This window comes from Bos grunniens, chromosome 25, assembly GCF_055505025.1.
Source record: "Bos grunniens cultivar Pamir isolate PY7600 chromosome 25, Bosgru_T2T1.0, whole genome shotgun sequence".
In the NCBI taxonomy this organism is placed as follows: Eukaryota; Metazoa; Chordata; class Mammalia; order Artiodactyla; family Bovidae; genus Bos; species Bos grunniens.
The window spans coordinates 5,484,716-5,502,939 of NC_141189.1; the positions used below are offsets into that span (position 1 = coordinate 5,484,716).

At 52.2% G+C, this 18,224-nt stretch overlaps 1 protein-coding gene across 12 annotated transcripts in view; it reads left to right on the forward strand.

The window, feature by feature from the left end:
* TRRAP (transformation/transcription domain associated protein) overlaps positions 1-18,224 on the forward strand; it is a 90,882-nt gene that overhangs the window by 54,764 nt on the left and 17,894 nt on the right. For 7 of the 12 annotated variants that reach the window (XM_086373947.1, XM_086373953.1, XM_086373952.1 and 4 more), the window contains 17 exons: positions 466-679; positions 1,225-1,350; positions 2,004-2,150; positions 2,747-2,946; positions 3,464-3,585; positions 3,755-3,968; positions 5,096-5,275; positions 7,237-7,383; positions 8,608-8,727; positions 8,948-9,235; positions 9,371-9,508; positions 10,122-10,234; positions 10,631-10,766; positions 13,545-13,736; positions 16,347-16,575; positions 17,183-17,448; positions 17,989-18,089. In XM_086373947.1, the coding sequence (XP_086230073.1) occupies positions 466-679; positions 1,225-1,350; positions 2,004-2,150; positions 2,747-2,946; positions 3,464-3,585; positions 3,755-3,968; positions 5,096-5,275; positions 7,237-7,383; positions 8,608-8,727; positions 8,948-9,235; positions 9,371-9,508; positions 10,122-10,234; positions 10,631-10,766; positions 13,545-13,736; positions 16,347-16,575; positions 17,183-17,448; positions 17,989-18,089 (2,933 nt within the window). The remainder of the gene's footprint in view (positions 1-465; positions 680-1,224; positions 1,351-2,003; positions 2,151-2,746; positions 2,947-3,463; positions 3,586-3,754; positions 3,969-5,095; positions 5,276-7,236; positions 7,384-8,607; positions 8,728-8,947; positions 9,236-9,370; positions 9,509-10,121; positions 10,235-10,630; positions 10,767-13,544; positions 13,737-16,346; positions 16,576-17,182; positions 17,449-17,988; positions 18,090-18,224) is intronic. The other 5 variants (XM_086373951.1, XM_086373956.1, XM_086373955.1 and 2 more) reach the window with 1 other exon arrangement.

The window sequence follows — 18,224 nt, forward strand, 5'->3', positions numbered from 1 at the left end:
CCTGAAGCCAAACTTAAATCCTTACTGTGGACCTTGGTGCTCTGTTTTTGTTTTTTTTTTTAGTGCTGACAATTTATGAAGTTGATTTTACAATACAGTTTTAAGGATATTTGCTTTTGGAAGGATGTATGTAGTTGAACTAAAAACATGAAAGGAGAAAAGCAAAATTTATTGCAGCAGTTGCCTTTTTAAGCCAAATACTAATGTTTTTCGTGAACTTTTTAAAGGAAGTTTGACTAAATTCTTAAGGCGAATTTATTGAAAGGAAGATTGTGAAATCCTACTGTAGTCACAGAATATGGCGCCATGTACACGCCTGGTGTGCTCACCCCTTGGTGGTTCTGGGTGTTTTTGGTTTCACCTCCCAAGCGCTCAGTGGCATGCGGCTCGGGTTGGCTTGCCCCCTCCCGTCGCCGGCGTTCACGTGCTGTCTCATCCGCACCTGGCCCGTGTCCCCCGTTGCAGGAGCAGCCAAACCAGGTGAACTACGGGAACATCTGCACCGGCCTGGAAGTGCTGAGCTTCCTGCTCACCGTCCTGCAGCCGCCAGCCATCCTGAGCAGCTTCAAGCCCCTGCAGCGCGGCGTGGCCGCCTGCATGACGTGCGGGAACACCAAGGTGCTGCGGGCCGTGCACAGCCTGCTGTCCCGCCTCATGAGCCTCTTCCCCACCGAGCCCAGTACGTGGCCAGTACACTCCTCTCTCTCTCTGCTTTCTGCCTGGCTGGGTGGGCCCAGAGCTTATTACTGAGACTGCTCCTCCCTCTTCCACTTGCCATATAAGCCATTTTATCATCCAAGCTTTTTTTTTGTACCGTGAAACTTTGTTTAAAAAAAAAAAGGTTGACATAACTTCACAGTCAAAGTCTTCGCATTACATTTTTTGGTCCGCTTGGGAAATACAGTTTCTCTTCATCAGCTAAACATTACCGTTTCTGTAAGGTTAAAAGAAAGCTCGGTTAAAGCATTTTGGTCAAGCGATGAACAGCTGGAAAGATGGAATTTTGGCATGTTTTCCTTGTGTTTAGGGGGTTGAGTTGAGGACTGGGGACATGAAAGGTGGTCACCGAGCTCCGTTAACTGGGAGCCATGCATCCTGGGGTGAGGGTCGCCGTGGGTCCCAGATGATGAAGCTCAGAGCTGGCCTGGGAAGAGTCAGTGTCTCTCAGAGCCGGGCAGGGCCCGCCAACTGGCCCCCAGCCCCACAGTCCCACTCCTGTTTCAGGCACTTCGAGTGTGGCCTCCAAGTACGAGGAGCTGGAGTGCCTGTACGCGGCAGTGGGCAAGGTCATCTACGAGGGGCTCACCAACTACGAGAAGGCCACCAGTGCCAACCCCTCCCAGCTCTTCGGTGAGTGTGCACACCTCCTGCACACGTGTCTCTGCTCGCTTGGACGGGCTTCCCTTCTGGGAGGGGCACAGCGTGTCGGGAGGAGCTCTGAGCCAATGTGGTGTTGAGAGTGTCTGCAAGTGGCCGGGCGCACACAAGGCCAGGTTCCCTGGGGTCTTGGAGATGGAAGCCCAGCCTCAGAGCTTCTTCCTGCCTCAGACGCACGTGCTCCTCCCCACCCCCCATCTCCAGGGTTGTTTAAAGGTCCATGGTGTAAGCTTTTATGGGACGTTTACAGCTGGTTCTTGAACAATTTGGGGCCTGGGGCACCGACCCTGCGCAGGCGAAAGCCTTCTTGTGAGTATAGTCGGCCTCAGCGTCTGTACAGGGTCTCGCTGCGTCTACCGTGTCTTGTCCGCAGATTGAGCTGACTGAGGATCGAGTAGCGCTGTCGTGTATATGGCTGGAGAAAAGCCACACAAGTGGACTCGAGCAGTTCAGACTTGTGTCAGGCTCAACGGCAACGTTGACATTTCAGATCAATCTGTACTTTTGTCAAAAACGGCCCATTTTTGTCTAGTGCATTGTTTAAATATTTTTAGGGGTAATTGACATTTTTGTGACTTACGCAGTTTTTAGAGACTCAGAAACCCCCTGGCACTCTCCCCCTGCAGGGACCCTGATGATCCTCAAGTCCGCCTGCAGCAACAACCCGAGCTACATCGACAGGCTGATCTCGGTCTTCATGCGCTCCCTGCAGAAGATGGTGCGCGAGCACCTGAGCCCACAGGCCGCCTCGGGCAGCACGGAAGCCGCCTCAGGTGACGCGCTGGGCCGGCCCCGCCTCGGGCCACCGCGACTGGCAGCTCCACTGACCACTGCTTTCGTGTTCATCATCATTTGCTCTTAACAGAGCAATTCCGAACGTTTCATTGATCTCCAGAGTCAAGCACTCTTTTAAAGTGAAATGCTTTTTAAGTTTGTGATTGTAAGAATGAAGAGATTTTGAGGAGCCTTTGCCACTAGTTATCTAACAGTTTTGCTGTAAGCAGAGATGGCTAAATCAGAGCCACTGTTTCTGAAGAATGAAGTCTCAGGGTCCAGACCCAAGCTGTGAGCTCCGGAACTCGGGTGACGTGTTGTGGGGAGGGGAGCAGTGGGAGTTGCACCTCTCAGCCCGCCAGGGCCGTGCGCGTGACTCCAGGGCTTGGCCGAGCCCCTGGTCCCGTCAGCTCTGTCGTCCCCTGCCCTGTGAGGAGGCTCTTGTTGGGCCTCCCTGGCACGGTGGTGAGGTCAGAGCCAGGAGGCACTTCCCACGCCGGAGCTCTCGTTTCGGGGCAAAAGCGTTCTGGGGAGGGCGTGGGCGGGATCCAGCCGCTTGGGTGGTGGGGATAGCCGGTGTCTCTCCCATGTACAGGGACCAGTGAGCTGGTGATGCTAAGTCTGGAGCTGGTGAAGACGCGCCTGGCCGTGATGAGCATGGAGATGAGGAAGAACTTCATTCAGGCCATCCTGACCTCCCTCATTGAGAAATCCCCCGATGCCAAAATCCTCCGGTCCGTGGTGAAAATTGTGGAAGAATGGGTTAAAAACAACTCCCCGATGGCAGCCAATCAGGTGAGCTGGGCAGGGGCTGTGCTCTGGCCTGTGGGCCTTCTCGAGAGAAGGTTCAGCCGTCGCTGTCTAAGCGCTTCTGCAAGTTCTCAAGCAGAGTATTTTTTCTCTCCAGTAGTTGCACTCATGGGGTTCTTTTTTTGAGTTGGATTTTTCTCACTGTGCTTCACAAATTTTGAACAGAAACTTGAAATAACTGGTTGTGTAATGTGGTTTTACTTCTGTTAGAATGTTAAATGAGCCAAAAATAACAACCATGAGGGACTGTTACTTGGTAACTAAGATGCTAGCAAACTTCCAGTTTGTTTTCTAGTTTAGTTGCTTTCTCTCCCAAGTGAGTTGTAGTCCCCCAGGAAAATTATGTTGGCACCTGTCTTGATCTTAAGCATCCAAAGAACCATTTAGAAACAACCTTATTTTACCTGACAAGACTGTAGGAGGTTAAAAATCAGCTGAGCAGATGGCTGAAATACTTCTGAACATGTCCTTTCTCAAATAATTGACTCTTAAATTTGTGCAGACACCTACACTCCGGGAGAAGTCCATTTTGCTTGTGAAAATGATGACCTACATAGAAAAGCGTTTTCCAGAAGACCTTGAACTAAACGCCCAGTTTTTAGACCTTGTTAACTATGTCTACAGGTAATCACCGCAGCCGAGCACGTCGCGTGTCGCCCCTGCTGTGCTCTCTGACCCACTGGTGGTGTGACTTTTTAATCTTCTCGTATATAATAAGCTTTAAACGTTCGCTCATGTAAGACACACAGCGTAGGTGGGCGTCATCAGTGAGCCTTTTGTCCAAATGTTCCAGGGATGAGACGCTGTCGGGCAGCGAGCTGACCGCAAAGCTTGAGCCGGCCTTTCTCTCGGGGCTGCGTTGTGCCCAGCCGCTCATCAGGGCCAAGTTTTTCGAAGTTTTCGACAACTCCATGAAGCGTCGCGTCTACGAGCGCCTCCTCTATGTGACCTGCTCCCAGAACTGGGAGGCCATGGGGAACCACTTCTGGATCAAGCAGTGCATTGAGGTAAGCCGGGTGTCCACACCGACGCAGAGAGGCAGACGCCTCCACCACAGAACCACTGTCCTCTCTAGTAGGAAGGAGCTGACCAACAGCCAGGAGGTGGAGCGGCCAGGCCAAGCCGGCCTCACAGCACGTGGGCTCTGACCACTTAGCTCACGGGGCCAGGGAGCTGGAGGTGAGGGCCCCCGCAAACAGTCAGGCTGTTTGAGTGGATGGAGAGTCAGACGGCCTCCGTTTCTAACTAGCTTGTGGTCAGTTGTTTGTATTCCTCATTATTTGGCTTTATTACCAGCAACCAGGTTTCCTAGTCAACCTAGGTTTCCTGTAGAGAATGGGAGGTTACGCATGCCGTGCACATAGCTGTGACTCCCTGCAGACGTAGTCAACAGCCTATCTGACATGCCAGGCTATGAGATTCTCCTTGCAGGAAAGGAGGGACTCGTGGCCGGGCTTCAGGGAGAGCGTGTGGGCGCGTTCCCACCAGAGCTGAGCATCCATTCTCAGCGCTGTGAGCAGCAGCAGGTGGGATTCTGTGATGGTGACACAGGGGGCAGAGGTCCCCGACTTGTTCTTTCAGGAGGCTGTCGGTTATATCAGGTGCCAGGCTCTGGGTCAGGTGGTCAGAGAGACCTTGGAGGAGGGGCTGGCCATTCCTCCTCTGTCCGAAGGTCTGGCCTGTCTCCAGGCAGCACCAGTACACGGCCCCACACTTCTCTGCCTTCCTTCTCGCTCCTCACAGTGGAGCCAGGAGTGTCCTGCCAGGGCTCGCCCACCGTGTGCTGCCTGGCACAGGCTGCCTCTTCCTGCCAGCCGTGCTCATGACCTTTCTCTTGGCAAAGCAGATCGCGTCGCTGCTTGCCTTCGTGCCCAGCACACGGTCTAGACTCCAGGGCCCGGTCTAGCTGGTCTGTCTCCAGCCCGCTGAGACATGGAGTCAGGGGCACCTGAGAGGGGACAGTGGAAGGGAGGTGCAAGCTCCTGTCTAGGTAGGGGCAGCGGGATAGAGCCAGCCAGGCGCTGGGGGGGTCAGTGCACGTGTGTGCCCTTGAGGTGACTCGGAGGTCACCGGGGTCCCCACGCCTGAGCGCCAGGCGCAGGTCCCAGGCCTCTCCTCCCCTGCGTGCCCCCAGCTCCTCCTGGCCGTGTGTGAGAAGAGCACGCCCATCGGGACCAGCTGCCAGGGCGCCATGCTGCCCTCCATCACCAACGTGATCAACCTGGCTGACAGCCACGACCGCGCGGCCTTCGCCATGGTGACGCACGTCAAGCAGGAGCCCCGGGAGCGCGAGAACAGCGAGTCCAAGGAGGAGGTAGGGCCGCGCCCGCGCCGCCTCCGCAGCCAGCCTCCCGGCTCGCTGGGAGGATGCTCTATCAGCCGTGGGGGTTCTAGGGCGAGAGGGACAGATCAGAACCTGTCTCTGCTGATAGGTCTGAGTGTGGTGCCTGTTCAGTTACCTACTGTTTCCTTTTTGTGTCAAGGTATAGTTGACGTGCATCCTGTTCATCTCAGGGGTACAACGTGAGGATTTGGTATTTTGTGTGTGTTGTGAAATGATCACAGTAAGTCTAGTTAACATCCATCACCACACGTAGTTACAGGATTTCTTTTTCTTGTGATGAGGACTTCTAAGATTTACTGTCTTAGCAACTTTCAGGTACATAGTGCAGCATTATTAACTGTAGTCCCCATGCTGTCCGTGACACCCCCGTGAGGAGTTTATTTTTTCACCAGAAGTTTGTGCCTTTTGCATGTCTTTGCCCGTTCCACCTCCCACCCCCCGCCTTTGGCAGCCGCCCGTCTGTTCTCTGTGTTGATGAGCTTGTGTGTGTCTTTGGCGTATTTCGCTGAGCACAGTGCCCTCAGGTTCTGTCCATGTCGCAGATGGCAAGATTTCAGGGTAGAACTGATGAGCATCTGGGGTTGCCATTCAGTTTTGAGAGCAGTCACTTATCACGAGTTGGTGCTGCTGAGGACAGGGTCTTTTACTCTCTGCTGACGGTCCTCTCCAAGTCAGTAGTCGCCCACATTGTGTCCTAACGCACCGCTCTGGAGAGTGACGCTGTCGTGAAGGAGCCGTGTCTCTAGCTGGTTCCACAGGCCACCTACTCTGGCCCTCCTGGGTCTCCACCCGGTCTGGCTGGGGCAGCCCAGGAGCCCGTCACTAACCATCAGGGCTGAGCCTCGGTCCCGATGGTTGTCGGGACTCCGTGTGGGAGTGGGGACGACCCTCAAGGCATGAATCTGTGAATGTGTCCTTTAGGTTGTCGGCCTGTAGAGGCTCAGGCTGGCTGGGGCGTTGCATGTCAGAAGACAGCCAGCTGGTGCTGGTGGAGGAAGGCACTCTCTTTGCTCTGAAAGGGGTAGTTTGTACCCCTTGTGTGTGAGATCTCTATTTCATTAACAAATAAGAATTTAAGACTTTTTTCACTCTGCACAGGAGATCATCGGTGATGGGGTCTCTCCTTCCTGTAGTCCGCTGTGGGGTTAGTGGCAGCTTTGATATGACTCAGGGCAGCTTTGGGCTTCCCTAGTGGCTCAGCCGGTAAAGAATCCACCTGCAGTGCGGGAGACCTGGATTCGATCCCTGGGTTGGGAAGACCCCCTGGAGAAGGGAGAGGCTACCCACTCCACTGTTCTGGCCTGGAGAATTCCATGGACTGTGTAGTTCATTGGGTCACAAAGAGTTGGACACGACTTCACTTTTACTTTCACTTTTTTGATGTGACTTGTTTTCATTCTCAAGAACACACACCAAATGTTCCATAACCTGACTTCAAGCCCAGTCTTGGCGATGGGATGTTGACTGTTAACTTCCCAGAAGCTTCAGACAGAAATCAGATTCCTTCCTCTTTGGGGATGAGTTGTGTAAAGCCCTGTGCCCACAAGGTGCTGTGCATTGGCCCCAATGATAGTCTTGATCCAAGTAAACCAGTCTGTGCTGCGTTCTCAGGAGTGGCAGGCGGTGATTCCTAGTAGTCTTTATGGTGCTTAAAGTTGTGTTTTCTTTTTTATTTTCCTTTCTATAATCCAAACATGACAGCAAAATGCTGACATTTTTATAGCATCATGTAAGAAAGTGCTAGATCTGATCTAGCTTTATTTGCTTGTCTTTTGTTTTAGAACTCAGGATTATTTAAATAATCAGACTTCCAGGAAACCGAAGTTTTACTTGGCAAAAATGTAACAAAAAGCTTATGAAAGTTGTGTGTGTTGATCTTCTTTAACTATTTGACCTTTTGGTTTTGCATGTTTGTTTTTTGTATTCTTTAGGATGTAGAGATTGATATTGAACTGGCTCCTGGCGATCAGACCAGCACGCCCAAAACCAAAGAGCTGTCTGAGAAGGACATTGGAAACCAGCTGCACATGTTAACCAACAGACATGACAAATTTCTTGATACGCTCCGGGAAGTGAAGGTCTGTGCGAGTCTGGGGGGATGATGGTGGCTCTCCCCTCCCCCGATATTTTGAACAGTCCGTGAGCCTACAGACTCCCCCATTCAGTGATGGTGGCTCTCCGCAACCCCCTATATTTTGAACAGTCTGTGAGCCCATGGACTCCCGTATTCATAGCTTGAGGCGAGCATTTCTGGGGGCAGGTCCGTGATCATTGAGAGCTTTGGCCTCTGCTATGTTAACGTGGAGTCAGGAGCCGCCTGCCCGATGGGCAGGGAGCGGCCATGTGAGGGCAGCCAGGTTGGTTTCAATGCAGCCTTCCACACAGGGCAGCCTGAGTAGCAGACAGGAGCATTCTTCACTTGACTGTTCTCTCCCCCTTTCTGTGGAATGTTTGTACCCTGGGCCTCTGCATTTTTGACAGGGACGTGGTCTGGGGTTAGCTCCCTTCCTGGTCCGCTCTTGGGTGAAAGGGACAAGATGATCTTGACACATGTGTCTCTGTCTCAGCCGCAGGGCCCACTGTGGGCTGGCAGGCGTGTGCCCGAGCACCTCTGCATCAACTGTGTGTTGCTATGTGGGAAGGTGGGCTTCAAGCTGCCAAAAACCTGACTATGAGAAATTCACACCTTAGAGACAGCGGAGCTGTGGGCAGAGGCAGCCACGTTTGTGGGTTTGATGTGCCTGTTGGGTCCCCAGTTTCCAGCTCTGGCCCCGGTTGTGGGGCGTGCTGGTCCAGTCCTATCCATTCCAGTTGCTTCTCCATCTGCTCACTGTTCATTGCAGAGACTCTGACCTCTCGTGGTTCCTGATTTCTTCTTCAGGATTACGCCTGCTGGCAAATAACATAGACTCTCTGCATACAGCTCTGTTTCCCCTTGGTGTCTTCAGCAGCCTCTGCTGTGATGGCATCTGTGTATCTCTTGCTTGCACTTCCGGGTCAGCGTAGTGTTCGTACTTCTTGTACGTGGTGAAATTAGTAACATTAAGAGGTGCTCTGGGAGGTTAGACATGTGGGCATGTCACTGAGCCCCTTTCCCGCGTCCATACTAGCCGCTCAGCACAGCAGGAGGGGTCTGTGGTGCCCAGAACTCAGGCTTCACTTCGGCACGACATCCATTCAGGTTCTGAACGTCAGGCAGTGGAGCAGCATCGGGTAGAGTGGGTGGTCCTGCTTCCTGGGCAGGGAGTTCGTGCGGCACCCGCGTGGCAGGGGCCTGGTGCCAGACGGTCTCTGCCCTGCAGACGGGAGCCCTGCTCAGCGCCTTCGTGCAGCTCTGCCACATCTCCACCACGCTGGCCGAGAAGACATGGGTCCAGCTCTTCCCCAGGCTGTGGAAGATCCTGTCTGACAGACAGCAGCATGTGAGTCTGTGTTTTCTTTAAGTCCTCTTTTGAAAAATACAGTTTTAGCTTTTGAGGAGTGTTCGTGAAAGAAACTCTTGATTAAGTTTCAAAGGCTGAGGGAACTAGCGTTATCCAAGCGTGAGTTACCACACGCGTGCCAGACGCTGGGGGAAAGCACGAAGGCGGGCTGGTTCTTGCACAAGGCCCCGGCCAACCCCAGCCCGCGCTTGGGTTTCAGGCTCTGGCGGGCGAGATCAGCCCGTTCCTGTGCAGCGGCAGCCACCAGGTGCAGCGGGACTGCCAGCCCAGCGCCCTCAACTGCTTCGTGGAGGCCATGTCCCAGTGCGTCCCGCCCATCCCCATCCGGCCCTGCGTCCTCAAGTACCTGGGCAAGACCCACAACCTCTGGTTCCGCTCCACCTTGATGCTGGAGCACCAGGCCTTTGAGAAGGGGCTGAGCCTGCAGATCAAGCCCAAGCAGACAGCCGAGTTCTATGAGCAGGAGAGCATCACTCCACCCCAGCAGGTGAGGCCCTGCCTCCGTGTTCACCCGTCCTGATGAGCCTCTCCCCGGTGGTGGCAGATTAGGGGCCGTGAAGTCGCCCTGTTGCGGAAACACGGTATTCCCCCCTGAGCACTCAGAGACCGCGTTCTGTTCCAGGAGATCCTGGACTCCCTTGCGGAGCTCTACTCTCTGCTGCAAGAGGAAGACATGTGGGCGGGCTTGTGGCAGAAGCGCTGCAAGTACTCAGAGACGGCCACAGCCATCGCCTACGAGCAGCACGGCTTCTTTGAGCAGGTAGCACCGCCAGGGAACCTCCGGGCCTCGTGGGTGGTGGAAGGCGCTGACGGAGGTTCTGTGGTATTGTAGCCTCGAGGCAGTTTCTGTCTAAATAAAGAAGTTTCCTGATTTCTTGGAAGCATGTATTGGTCCACATACAGACTCTGAGATTGAAGCCTCAGTTTTAGAGATATGAACACTGACGCTCAGTCATAAGTTCTTTACTGTCAGTGAGGCCGGCGTGGATGCTTCCCTTCTGCAGTCCTCTGTCCCGTTGGGGTTGGTGGAGCGTGAGAGTTTCGTCCCCCTGCCTGTCCTTGCTCGGCAGTGGGGTCGCTGAGCGTGGCCGCAGCCCCGGGTAGGATGCCGAGCCACAGAAATTCCAGAAGCAGAGGCAGAGCTGTGGCCCAGCTGCCGTCACTGATGGGTGGAGACCTGCACGAAGTCTCGCTGCTTTTGCTCGGGGCGGGGACTCAGGCGCCAGCTCGTTCACTCTCGTTCTCTGGGTGGAGATGCTGAGAGCCCGAAACGGGCCTGGGTCCGCGATCCGGCTTGCCCTAAGTAATTGAGCAGTGGTCGTGCAGCAGTTGCTAGGTAAGCAGCAGTTTGAAAGCATTATTAACTTTTACAGGCGCAAGAGTCGTATGAAAAGGCGATGGATAAAGCCAAGAAGGAACACGAGAGGAGCAACGCTTCCCCCGCCATTTTCCCAGAGTACCAGCTTTGGGAGGACCACTGGATCCGGTGAGCTGAGCGGGGACACAGCCAGGAGTCACTGAAGGGAGCCAGTGGAAAGTCTGAAATTTTCCCTGACGAGTATTTTTAGAAAGGGGCTCTGCTGCTCTCTTTATGGTCCCACGAAGAAAAGTACAAACAAAAATCGAGAAACAGCTGTTAAAAGCTTGAGTACTTGAGTGTGTGTTGGAGAAAGTGACTGAGTCCTGCCTCTGCTGGCCCGGAGCTCTGCTCTGCTGTGGGGGTGCTGTTCTTGCTGCTCCATGGGGGCCCCTGCTTCAGTGCCTCGAGCACCACAGCACCCCACAAAAGCCCACCCTTCTCTGTTGGGGGAAACATTTTTTCCTTTCTGTGTAATGGAAGTAGCTTAAAATCACTGAGTTCGGGCCGATCCTTGGTCTCCAGGTGTTCTAAGGAGCTGAACCAGTGGGAAGCCTTGACGGAGTACGGCCAGTCCAAAGGTCACATCAACCCTTACCTGGTCCTGGAGTGTGCTTGGCGGGTCTCCAACTGGACCGCCATGAAGGAGGCGCTGGTGCAGGTGAGGACCGTACCCCCCACACCATGACCTGTCCACACTCAGGGTACAGTCTCTGCAGGCACAGGGACCATTTCTCCAAAGCCCCGAGTCTCGGGGGGTCTCCCTTCACTTGCATCACACGGGGTACCTTGGCAGATGCAAGATAGCTCCTGGGAAGTAAGAGTTACTTTTGGTTTTCACGAACATCTTTCCTGAGTCTGAGTTAAATGATAACTTAGTTTTAGTTCATCCTTCAGTTACAGGAAGTGTCAGGTGTGGAGACTCTGGACTCTGAGACACTGGGAAGAGCAGAGGCCGTTTTACCGGTGGATTTGGTTGGCAGAGGCGCTGCAGGTGTGAGTGTGGTGCAAGCGCAGGGCCGGGCTGTCATAAGGTTGTGGCATGAAAAGCAGTATCACGTTCAAAGCGTATCTTGTATCACAGAAGTGGTAACCGTGTCGTGTAGGTGAAGTCGAGCCCTTAACTTGGTTGAGCTGCACGTTTTTCAGAAGTTAAACTCCATCCGGAGGAGTTCAGTGCGAGGTGCAGGTCTCTCTCGCCCTGGGAGCCTCTGCGGGGCATCGGCAGCCGGGGTTGACGGCCCAGCTCTGCTGCCCGAGCCCACGTCCCTGCCAGTGCCTCGGCCTCTGCCGACGCAGCCGTGCCTGTGGCTCACTCCTCTCCCTCCTGTGTCTCTCTCCCCTGGCGCCCCTTTGCTGCTCAGGTTTTAACCTTTGCCCTGTGGTGTCTGTGTCACGGGGCTCAGGGGTTCGTACCACAGTCCTGCTCTCACCTTGCCCCTTGGCCTGGTGAGGGCGTACTTACAGGCACACCAGTGGTTTTCCTTTCTTGACGTGTAGGCTCAAAGCGCACGGAGGTTACAGGCCGTGTGTTTGAAAGGACTGACTTAAAACTTTACCTGTATTATGGCTCCCGTGCTTATTTCGCCACTGCTGCTGCTTTTGAACAAAATGTGGAAGGTGCAAGAACCGGAATAGCCACAAACCATTAACTACAGGGAGGTTATAGAGCCCAGGGTCTGGACTTTCAGGTTGGGATCGGGGAAATGGCTCCTCTGATGCAGGGAGTTACTCTGAGAAGTAAACCAGTCACTATTTAAGTAAACAAAAATAGTTTACTGACAGGTTGCATTTACCATTGGTGGTTTTTTTTTAAATTCATTTTTAATGTCCTTTTTTCTGATAAATATTGTGCTTTATTTTATATCAATATAAAAATATTTATAGCTCACTCTAGTGTTTCTTTTTCTCCTTTCCGAGGTCTTACTTAGCAGGATATGTGCAGTATCATACTGACCATAAGTCTGACAGATGAGTTTCTTCTTTTACAAGTTCTTGATTATTTTCCCCCAGTTTTAAGGCACTTACTGATTGGAAAAAGCTCAAAGTATATTAATGAGCGCTATGGGTAATCTGCAGTAAATTAATTTCAAATGTTTTTGATAGTACTGAATTATTTACTTATTTACCAGTACTTCAAAAAATCTTTCTCTTATATCTTACAATTATGCGGCTGCTTGCAGCAGTACATTTCTTGGTTCGATTTAATAAATGAGGTAATATTTTCAGCAGAGGAAAAATGAGATGCTTTTGTTCTTAATGTTCCAGAGAGTAGGTATGATTAAACAAGTCCTGTCTTAATTAGTGTTTAAGTCCAGAAAATGTGAGACGGAAGGTTGTGATCGTAAAGGACCCTGTAGGAAGCAGTTGTGTTCCCAAGTTTGCCTCCCTGAGTTTCTTCACGATTGGGTTACTGAGAAGCAGGAGGGGCCACGGACATGACTGTGCTCCAAGGTCAGATGTCACCAGACAAGGCCCGTGTCAGGTCAGCGCGTCGCTCTCACCATCACTGCTCTTGCCCTCTCCGGACTGAGAGCCACGCGGCTCTGATGTGTCATTTCCGTTGTCACTTCCAGAGGTGCTTCCGAATGAATGTCTAACTGATCTTGTTACAGCAAGTCCTGTAAAATTTTTTCAAGAATATCTCTGTGTTCTTTCATCTTCTTATATACAAAGAGGTTATTTTTGAAAAGACTTTTTTTTATTTACAGTTTTTAAAATGCTGATAAGATGCGATGAGTTCTGACACCTTCTTTAGAAGGTGCTGAGCACACGCAGGGGCTTTCCGGGCACTTGTGGAGCCTCCGCCTGGGCTGAGGGGCAGACGTGATGCTGGGCTCCGTCTGCTCATCAGGACAACTGATAATCAGGACACGAGAGAGATCTGGGGAACATTTTGCAGTGGATAATAAATGTGGACTTAAGTGACCATAAAGTTTGTGAATGTTCACTCATATTCTTAGAAACCTGAATCGCTGTCTTCTGCTTCTGTATGTAATGTGGAGCAAGTTAGATTGATTTCTCAGGATAACAGTGTGAGTTGGAGACAATTCAGATTTATACGGATACTTACCAGAGTGGAGATGAGCACTTATTTAAGCCTTTTGAAATTCCCTGGCCGACTTTGAAGGTTTTTCGCCTGGTGTATCATAACAGAGTCTTATCAGTTTCCCCTTTTTGGAACTAAAAGTCATTTTAAAGCAAGGAGCCGGTGGCAAGGCTTTGTAGCCAGAGAGACTGGCCGCACTTTGGTGTTTGGAAAAGGAGAGTGTTCAGAAAAATATCTAATGCATTCTCTCTCCAGAGAAAACGAGTGTCTGTTTGTAGCTTAATTGCTCTTTACTGCTTTGCATAACTGGCTACCAAAAAGTTTGCTTTTTGACTCTGCGCTGAGAGGAAGTATACCCACTGCCTCCATTTGATGCTTTTCCCCACCCAGGTAGAGGTGAGCTGTCCAAAGGAGATGGCCTGGAAGGTCAACATGTACCGCGGGTACCTGGCTATCTGCCACCCCGAGGAGCAGCAGCTGAGCTTCATCGAGCGCCTGGTGGAGATGGCCAGCAGCCTGGCCATCCGCGAGTGGCGGCGGCTGCCCCACGTGGTGTCGCACGTGCACACGCCCCTGCTGCAGGTGGGGCCCTCCCGGGGGGAGGAGGGAGCCTTCTCCAGGGGGGCCCTTCTCGGGGAGGGGGGCCTTCTCCAGGTGGGGCCCTTCCCCGGGGTGGGGGGCCCTTCTCCAGGGGAGAGCGGGGAGCCTTCTCCAGGATGGGCCCTTCCCAGGGGGAGGAAGGAGCCTTCTCCAGGGGGGCCCTTCTCGGGGGGACAGGGGGGCCTTTCCTAGGGGGAGGAGGGAGCCTTCTCCAGGGGGTCCCTTCTCGGGGGGATGGGGGGCCTTCTCCAGGGGGGCCCCTTCCTGGGGGGAGGAGGGAGCCTTCTCCAGGGGGTCCCTTCTTGGGGGGACGGGGTGCCTTCTCAGGGGCCCTTCTTGGGGGGATGGGGGAGCCCTTCTCCAGGGGGTCCCTCCCAGCAGAGCCCCTCCTGTTCAGGCTGAGGGCTGTGAGCGGAGCTGGACGGCAGAGGAAACTCCTTCCCCCCGTCCTCCCCCACCATTTGCACTCGGGCTTGGGGAGAGGACAGCTAGAGTCAGAAGGGAGAGGACTGAAACGTGGCTTCTGGTGTTCGGGGCGTCCAGGGGTTTTGGTGAAGGAAGGCCTCCCTCAGGGGTGACTGTGATGGTTTTCTTGCTTGAGGAGTATGCTCTGATGCCCACCGTGCCAGCCTCAGTGTGCTGCTGCTGTTCAGTCTGAGCAGGGCCTCTCCCTCTGAGACTCCAAGGCTGCAGTTAAGTAGCCTGCGCCTTGGTTTCTTTCTTTGTTTCCTCACTGTTTCTGACTCGTTCAGCCACACGGGCCACCGGTCAGTGACTCCCCACAGCCCCCTTGCGCACACCGCCCCCTGCATGGAAATTCCTTCTTCCCATCCTCCCGGCCCCTGTGTGTGTGCACACGCACGTACATACGTGCAGATACACGCACACACCCTGGGTCGTGCCAGCTCTTGGCCTCTTTCGTCTGGCCCAGAGCAGCTCCCAGTGTGGCTGAATGAGGGATAACTGTAGGCTACCGTTTTAACAGTAGTTCACAATGCTCACACTTTTTTTCCTCTGGAAAGAGTAGTTCTGAGACTTAAAACTGCTACATTAATTTTTATAGTGTAGTTTTTTATAGGCTTTTAAAATTACGTAGTTATTAATATACTTAGATTATCTTGTCTTCATCATAGTTAACCAGAAGTTCATCGAAGCAGTTTTATCTCTTTGGTTTGATATTTTCCCTTTTCGTATCTATTATTTTGGGCTTGAAAGCAGTATATGTTCAGTAGAAACCATAGTTCGAATCCTGGATCTGAATGTTTTTCCGGACCAACATGCGTGTACGATGCTCTCTGGTGCTGGGCGGTGGCGCCGAGCGTCAGCGCCTGGTCAGCCACGAGATCCTGACGGCGGACAGCCCCCTGCTGACGGCCGTTCTGCTTTTCACTTTCATCATGTGAGAAAATCAGTGCTTCATCATTAAACAGGCCTTGTGTTAGGTAGTGTGAGTGTTCTTTGCACATTCAGGTCAGCTAAGCTAGACGTCTGGTAGGTTCGGTGTGTTAAACGCATTCTCAACTTCAGATATTTTCAACTTATGATGAGTGTGTTGGGACATGACACCATGGTAAGTTGAGGAAGCTCAGTGCTAAAAACTACTGAACCGTACGCCTGAAAGGGTGCTTTCAGTGATGTTTAAATTATACTTCGGTAAAGCTGTTACAGTACAAATACCCATTAGGGTTTCAGAAATCTGAGTGCAATGAACTAAACTTGAAGTATAGATACGGATGGAAAGTGTGAATTCTTGTAGACAATTTTTAAAATTAAGATCAAACAAAAGGATACTGTGTCCTGAACTTGGTGCTGTGTTTGGGGGTTCAGACAATTCAGAGAGTTTAAAAACATTTCTTCTCAAAGAGTTAGGCTGAAGAGAGAGGGCATATCCGTAAGAAGCCAAGTTTTACGGGGGCGTCTGTGACTCGGTGCCATGTGAAGACAAACACAGATAAACCCAAGATTCAGAGAAGGGAAGAATCGCTATGGGGAACGGAGTGTGAAATTAACAGTGGGAAAAGGCTCAGAGCTGCGCCCCAGCCCCAACCCCCAGCCAAGAGGGGCTCCAGAGGGCACCGCCCGTTTGCAGCCAGCGGCATGTGTTGGGTGTAAAGGGGGGGCGCCTGGACAGATGGGTAGGCGGGTGGTGAGAATACATGTGTCAGCCAGGAGAGAGCATCAGAGCCGTGTTCGAGATGATTGACGTGGCCCTGGGGTTCAGATGTTGACGGAGGAAAACTTGAGGGCAGGAGGCGTTGTCAAAGACCTACCGAGAGCCACACTCAGCAGGGGGCAGAGGGAGGGCAAAGGGATAGTTGTGGGGGCGGGAGGGGGCAGCGTGGACCCCGCTGTTCTTTAGGCTCCGGTGTCACGGCAGCCGGAGGCGGAGGTCTTAAGAGTGGGGGGGGTGGTATCCCGAGAGTCATGTGTGAGGCGTGGAATAAGTCAGATGCCGCATCTGAGTAAATCCCAGAGCATCCTCTTGAATCCTGGGCCCTTCACAGGAGACACTCCTGGTCAGCTGTGCTTTGCCTTCCTCATCCAATCCTTGCGCCCTGCTCACCGTGGAATCTCTCACCCTGGTCCCCTTAGGCAGCCCAGCAAATCATCGAGCTTCAGGAAGCTGCTCAGATTAACGCAGGCTTGCAGCCCACCAACCTGGGGAGGAACAACAGCCTGCACGACATGAAGACGGTGGTGAAGACGTGGCGGAACCGGCTGCCCATCGTGTCGGACGACCTGTCCCACTGGAGCAGCGTGTTCATGTGGCGGCAGCATCATTACCAGGGTAAACCCACCTGGTCCGGCATGCCTCCACCATGTAATTTTCCAGACACCCACTGTTCCGGTTTCATGTCTTGGCTGTGTTTTTCTGTTTGTTCTCTTTTTGTTTGTTTTTTCTTTTACCGAATCTTCTGTTTCTTGGCAGGTGTGGTAGAGGTGGTTGGTATGACGAGGGTAAAGATGAAGGTGGTGAAAGAGGGGAAGAATTTCCCTCCTTGCTCCCTTTATCCACCCGGGACAGACTTGCTGCCACACAGCTGCCTGCTGGCCCCAGGGGCGTGGACTAGTGGGATCAGAGCTCTGGGTCTTGGCCCTTTGTTCTGAAGGCCCCCCACTCCTAAGACCTGCCCTCGGGGGGCCGGGTGGAGCCTTGCGCAGCTTCCCTGGGCCCCTCTGCTGCTCTCCCTACACCTGCCAGGCCTCTTTTTATCCAGAGCAGCCTTGGCCAAGAGGGTAGCTCTCCACCGGGGAGTTGGTGCTTCTTAGATCATCCCTTTGATGCAAACGCGAGGCAGAGTAACGCGGGCTGATCACAGAGCTTCCCATGTTCATAAGCCGCCCTGTGTGTGTGTTTCATTTTTTATTTAAGCCTTAAACTGAGAAATGTCTGACGTGGACTGAAATGTCACTTCTTTCCTCTCCAGCTATTGTAACTGCATATGAAAACAGTTCTCAGCACGACCCAAGTTCAAACAATGCTATGCTTGGGGTTCACGCGTCGGCTTCAGCGATTATCCAATATGGAAAAATTGCCCGGAAGCAGGGCCTGGTCAATGTGGCTCTGGATATATTAAGTCGTATCCACACCATTCCAACTGTCCCTATTGTGGATTGCTTCCAGAAGATTCGGCAGCAGGTCAAATGCTACCTCCAGCTGGCAGGCGTCATGGGCAAGAACGAGTGTATGCAGGTAGGGTGCCAGGTGGACCCAGTGCCCGTCCTTGCCCTGGCAGTGAGGGTCCCTGGGCCAGCTCCTGCCTCAGACAACAGGAAAAGGGACTGGAGCGCTGTGGGACTCTTGGTCTCAGGGAGCAGTTCTGCCAGAACGAGAAGGGGACAGGAAGCCACTCGAGTATTTGAATTATATGCCACGGTCTCTAATCTGCCATATTCTTGGGTAATATAGAACGAAAACTAAAAATTGCAGGACTGTGGGGGCATATGTAGATTTGGGCTATCTATGTTCAGAAGGAAATTAACAATGAAACTGACAAGATATCTAAAGCTTTGGAAAAAATAATACCATTAAGGTGTCTGGAACTGAATTTGTGTTTAGTGATTCAGTTTAAATACTCCTTGTCAGTCAATAAATATTCTAGGTAGGCACGCCTCATCAGTTTAAAATACATTTGTCAGTGACCTTTAGGACTTAACTGCCTGGATCAATATTTTAATGAGGTTTTCAATGAGTGTCTAGCAAGTTCAAGAACCTTTCTGTTTTTACAAACAGGGCCTTGAAGTTATTGAATCTACAAACTTAAAATACTTCACGAAAGAGATGACTGCTGAATTTTATGCACTGAAGGGGATGTTCTTGGCTCAGATTAACAAGTATGTATGTTATATAGGTGGCGGGTGAGAGAAAGACTCATCAGATTATTTAAATAATTGTTTGTAACTTAAAAAGCAATGTGAAGATGAAGCTAGAAATTGACATGAGTTGGCATCAGTCATCAGACATGGTGT